General features: G+C 37.1%; 1 protein-coding gene across 4 annotated transcripts in view; it reads right to left on the bottom strand.

The window, feature by feature from the left end:
- Positions 1–474: 474 nt before the first annotated feature.
- The window catches only part of PCDH7 (protocadherin 7), a 405,370-nt gene continuing 399,844 nt past the window's right edge, over positions 475–6,000 (bottom strand). For 3 of the 4 annotated variants that reach the window (XM_045834092.1, XM_045834093.1, XM_045834094.1), the window contains exon 3: positions 475–1,122. In XM_045834092.1, coding sequence (XP_045690048.1) covers positions 746–1,122 — 377 coding nt within the window. In that variant the 3' untranslated portion in view covers positions 475–745. The remainder of the gene's footprint in view (positions 1,123–6,000) is intronic. The other variant, XM_045834095.1, reaches the window with a different exon arrangement.

Here is a 6,000-nt window from a genome sequence, read left to right as displayed (position 1 = left end):
AACAGTGTGTGTATAATAAGAATATTCAATGAGTGTATGGAATTGAAGTTGGTGTTCCTGACTTGAAAAGAACAATCTAGCCGACTGTGGGACTGCAATCTTCAACTGCGTATTATTGTTCAGCTCTCAGTCTTTGATAGAATATAAAGCTGGGATCTTTCCAAAACTGCTTCTCATAGAGCCCCTGTCCATAAGACTGTACGTACCTTTAGAGGGACTGCATTAGTTTTGAAGGATTGCTTTACCCAGTGATTGATCAGATTCTGATAATATATTTGAAATATATATTTACTTGATCTACCTCTTTTGACGAGTCAAATGACATTCGAACTAAATCAAAGTGACTAAAATCATGCTTCTGCTTAGGAATAATGAATGTATCATGTTCTGCTAATCAGGCTTATTACCATGAAAAAAACTTGCAACCATCTATTTTTTTCTTTTTCTTTTCTTCTTCTTCTCTTCTTCTTCTTCTTTTTGGAGGGTAGTGGGGAAGAGGGAGAGCAGGTGTTGGGAATCAGTGAGGGGTCAGACATGCAAGTAACAAGGATGGTTTCTACATTGTACATTACAACCAGGCTAACAGTATCACTAAAGGCCTGATCTGGAGGCAGAAGTGGCAGGCAAAGCTTTGTCTCTTTGGTAGCCCCCTCTTTCTGATTAAACGGTTTTGCTTTATAAGGTTTTTTGCCCCTTATTCTCCTTCTCATACATGAAAAGAACTTGGTTGGTGCTCCTTTACAGCCTACAGGTAAACTTCTCTTCTAGTGAGAGTGTTGACAGGAGATGGCTTGTATTCCCCTGTTTTTGTAAGGGGAATATCCTCAGGATTGGCTTCCTCATTTTTGCTGAAACTAGCTGCACTGAAGGTCTCATAGGATGAGGTCAACTTTTTGTTCAGGAGGTTCCTGTTGCGGTCACCCATGACGGCAGCCTCGCCGTTGGCCAGCTTTTCCTGGCTTCCTCGTTCATCAACAGGCATGAAAGTGGAGAGTTTGGGCTGGCTCTTCTTCCTCTCTGGGGAAGTGCGGACCGGCATCCAGCAGGAGTCTGAGTGGCCATATTCATCACACTCACGGGTGCACTTCCCAGTTAGGGCTACATCTGGAAGAGGTCTTGAATCTGAAAGTCAAGGACAAGAAGCCATTAAAGTTGAACAGTCCTCAACAGGCTTTCCTGATCTGTATGAAATATATATATATATATATATATATATATATATATATATATATATATATATATATTTACCATATTAGTTCCCTTCTTTAAACACCCTTCAGTTCATGGTCCCGTAGAACAGTTTTAATTGCACGTCCCTCAAAGGTAAGGTTTTGCAAAAACGTTAGATATTATAGAAAGAGAGGAATGAACACACTAACAGATGTTAAGTGTGTAGAAGTATATATACATCTGTTACAGGACCAGGATGTGCGTATTTTCTCAAGCAGAAATAAAGTACATACAGCTATTTGTATAAGTATAAATTTTTCCACATGCATAAGAAAAGTTATTAAATCCAAATACATAATATTCTATATTTATGAATTATCCCAGAAATCGTGTACTTTTGCCAATTGGATTCTTTTCTGCTTATACATTATTCATAGAATGCAAATATGCAAAACCTTATATTTAAAATACATGCTAAAACATCAGGGTGACTCAGAAGTAGAACCTAAATTGACAGCACATTATGTGGTAAAAAGTGAAAAAGGCAAATACAAGTAGGTTACGGGTGTGAGCACACCCACAATATCATCTCCACCCCACCTTAGCCCACAGCCCCCATCCCCCACCATGTCAAATGACCTCATATATATGTGCTGTAGGATAACCCGGAGTGTTCACATAGAAATACATTTGTGAAAGTGTTTGCTGAGTGAAATATTATGTGAAATGCAATGTGTTGGGTACATACAGTCAAGCTCTCAGAGTTCTGATGAAATGGCATGTACTCCTAAGTAATGGTGTTGCCCAGTGGAATGGAAAATGTCTTCTATTTCCATAAAGCTAAGCCATATCTTGAGAGTTCTTAGGAATTAAGATTAAAGATGGCAGGTAAGAATTACTTATATGTGTAATTAAAATCATTATGTGTGTCTGTCTTTGGAGAATAGTTATGAACTGCCTTATGATTACAAATATCTCTTTTAACAGATTTTGTTTTTGTTTGAGAGAGAGAGTGAGAGAGAGAAAAACCTGTTCCACCTGAACACATTCTATGAAAATAACCTCTTGGGTTTTATTTAATATATTTTATAGTTTATTTCATTGCCAAACAGAAGAACATAATATGACTGACTGTGCTTTGATTTATATCATATGGTATCATTTTAATACAAAGCTTGAGATTGAAAAGACTGGCAGTTGTTGACCTCTGTAAATATATTCACAACAAATGGAATTAGTACGATTTCCATATGCATAATCTCAGTAGCTTCAGTTTAAAATAGAAGAGAGGGTTGCATAAATTATTTCAAATGTATTTGTATACTCTGCTTTTGTCTTCACCTCCCATTCCTGTAGTTTGATGTTGTACTCCTATTTTGGCAATAATTTGTGTAAGATTTTTACAAGTTTTACTCAACCAAATCTCCTACATGAGGCAGTCCAATGTTGCATGTCATTTTTTTCCTTCCGAAATATTGACATTTGTCAGCCCACAGATTTCTGAACCACTGTGGTCTGAGATTTTTATATTGCAGGCTGAGAGTTCAACAAGAAAATACTGGTGTTCTTCAAAGAAATCTAGATTTACTTCTCTGTCTCCCAAAGGTAAAATGTGAAGACAATTATTTATTATAGCTACATATGCTGCTATTTAACTTCTAAGTGAGCAGATCCTATTAGTTTTTATCATCAAAAGAAAAAGCACTTTTTTATTCATTTATTTGTGATAAATTCCCTGTCTCTCAAAAACATGTTTTATATGCATTTTAAAAATCGAGCTATTGACAAATTTTATGAATGGTTCTTGTGATCTAGTTAGTTTAAATGAGCAAACTGTGAGTTTTGGGGGGAATATTTCCCATCTTGGGTTACTTTGTTTATCTGAAGTTAACCTAAATGCTTTTTTTGAACGGGGGAAAAAAAACTTATAAAATTGTAAAGTTAAGACCAGGTCTATTTTTCCTCTAAGCAGTCCTTATTTTTCACTGCTTTAAAAAGTGAAAACTTTTCTTTTTCTCTTCTGATAATGCTTAGCAAAGAATTTAGCTATTAGCCCTGGCTAGCATAGCTCAGTGGATTGAGCGCAGGCTGGGAACCAAAGTGTTCCAGGTTCGATTCCCAGCCAGGGTACATGCCTGGGTTGCAGGCCATAACCCCCAGCAACCGCACATTGATGTTTCTCTCTCTCTCTCTCTCTCTCTCTCTCTCTCTCTCTCTCTCTCTCTCCCCCCCCCTTCTCTCCCTAAAAATAAATAAATAAAAATCTTTAAAAAAAAAAAAGAATTTAGCTATCAAAATAGGAAAAAAAATCTCTGTCAATGTGGTTCTCATCCTTTGCAGAAATGACCCAGAATGGTATCCAATCACGTGTTTCAGTTTACTTAAGTCTCACATAACGTGTCATTTTACTCACACAAAGACTTACAAAGGTTGTTGCTTTGGGGGGGATTAATTTGTGCTACAGTTTGAAATTCACAGTACCTTGTTTTCCTTTGTTAGAGATGCATTTAGAGACAGCTCATCCACATATGTTAATATGTAATATGCTAACAACACTTTTTACCTGTTGTTTAATTTGTGTACCTGAACTCCCTGTAGCTCATAAAAAATTATATTCACTTAGGTTGACTCAATTTCCAATCAACTGGAAGTGAGATGCTCTTCAGTTCCTTCCCTCAACACTTACTCCATCATCCGGGTGACTTCGGCTAACACTGATTTCCTCTTACTGCTTTTAATGCGAGGCAGCCCGTCGGCTCCGCCATCAGTCTCCTGTGTGGGCTGCCACATCTCTATCCAACAAGCATGACTTTTAATAAGGATCTCCTGTCATTTCCAAAGTCAAACACTTGATTGGGGACCACACTGGAAGTTGACAAGCCTAATTGGCTGAGACATGTTGCAGTGTTTGTCATCAAATTTAGAAAATAATCAAGAAAGGCTATAAGAGATTCATCACTAGCAATCAAATCTTACAATCTTGATGACTCAAATGAATCCTCAAAAGAAATACCAATGATTAACAAATGCAATTTGTATTATGATGCAATTTATTAAAGGGAAGGCCTGGGTGGAATAGTATCTTTCTGTGTTTCTTATTTTAATTGTGTAAGTATACAGCACAAATCTCTAAAAATATAAAGGTTATACAGGGTCTCAGAGAACCATCAAATACATTCTTTATTCTTTCATAAAAGATATGCTCAAAAACTGTTTTATTGTTTGTGGGATTATAGAGGCCGACCTCCTACAACGAGTAATACTTAACCTTTCAATTTTCCACTGAAGGATGTGTTTCTCATGTCTAAGAACATTATTTCATGCTTTTGTTAACTATTGTTCCCTTTAATTTTTACAAGACTAAGACAGAAAACAGTTAATTAAAACTCTTTTTTTAAAGATTTTATTTATTTATTTTTAGAGAGGGAAGGGAGGGAGATAGAGAGAGAGAGGAACATCAATGTGCGGTTGCTGGGGGTTATGGCCTGCAACCCAGGCATGTACCCTGGCTGGGAATTGAACCTGGGACACTTTGGTTCCCAGCCCACGCTCAATGCACTGAGCTACGCCAGTCAGGGCTAGTTAATTAAAACTCTTGTTACCTGGTACGGAGTAAATAAATTTAAAAAGATGTTACCTATTGAAATGTAATGGTATTCTTTGTTAGTATTTTCCACAACAAAGTCAGCTCCTTAGAGCCCGCCCCAACCCAATCATATCCTCAAGAAGACTGGAAGTAGCAATGACACTCATTAGATCCTGTCATTGTTTTTAGCATTGTTTGTGGAGTTCTCCAGGTTTACCTAGTTATGCTATTTACTATACTCATTACCTCAGTTTGGAGAGTTAAAGTCCTTTCTTAGGCATAAAGTTAACTTCCTCTCAAAGGCACACAGTTTTAAGTCATCATAATAGTAACCACTCTCTGAACAACTTATATAAAACACTTTCCCACACTTCATCCTTTTTACTTATCTCCACAACCTAAAAGCAAGGAGATCAAAGCAGGGAGGGATGCAGTCCTTGGGCAAGCTGAGACCAAAGAATAAGTGTTTGACTTTTGCTTTATCCCATTACACCATACTGTTCCTTCTCAAAATATAATATCTGAATTATTTAGAGGTCAATTGCTGCTCCCCATAGCCATGGGAAAAAGCTACAGGCTCCAAAGAAAAAGGAAAACATATCTGTGAACAGCACAGGAAATATATACCACAAAGCCACAATTTCTACTAACTAATGAAAAAAATGACACAGCCTCCCTAGAATGATCCATTTCTTAGAGTAAAGGAAAGTAAACTAATGTAAGCATCTAGTTCTTTCTCTAAAAAGAAGTCTATTTGTTCTTAAAAAGCAGGTTGATCAGTGGCTGGTAGGAAGATGCTGCTACAATGACCTCTGCAAGAAGAGACAGACAAAATGTTGCAGAATCATTAGAAATAACAAGGAGAGCTCAGATTCATAGAGGCATTTAGTGTCTCCAGAAGCTGTTCTACACCATTCAGAAACCATTAGAGACACCATTATTATAGGAAAGCATTGGAATCGTTAAGACTCTTAAAGCCAGCTCTGTACCAGTTCAGATTTTCATACACTAAGTTATGCATTCTGCTGGAATCCCCCCCACACACACTCCAGGCCCTTGGTCTGGGGCTGGAGATACAAGGATATTTCTATTTCCCAAGAGAAGGCATGAACATGTAGCACTGGGTTTTAAAATATTTCCAGATACTGTTTTTTGAAGCTCAGACACTTAAAGCTATATGAATCTTTTTATAAAAAGATTTTATTTATTTCCTTTTAGAGAGGGGATGGGAGGGAGAGAAACAT

Source organism: Phyllostomus hastatus, unplaced genomic scaffold (genome assembly GCF_019186645.2).
Source record: "Phyllostomus hastatus isolate PE091 unplaced genomic scaffold, TTU_PhHast_1.1 phas_contig_196, whole genome shotgun sequence".
In the NCBI taxonomy this organism is placed as follows: Eukaryota; Metazoa; Chordata; class Mammalia; order Chiroptera; family Phyllostomidae; genus Phyllostomus; species Phyllostomus hastatus.
This window is presented reverse-complemented; position numbering and strand designations above follow the sequence as displayed.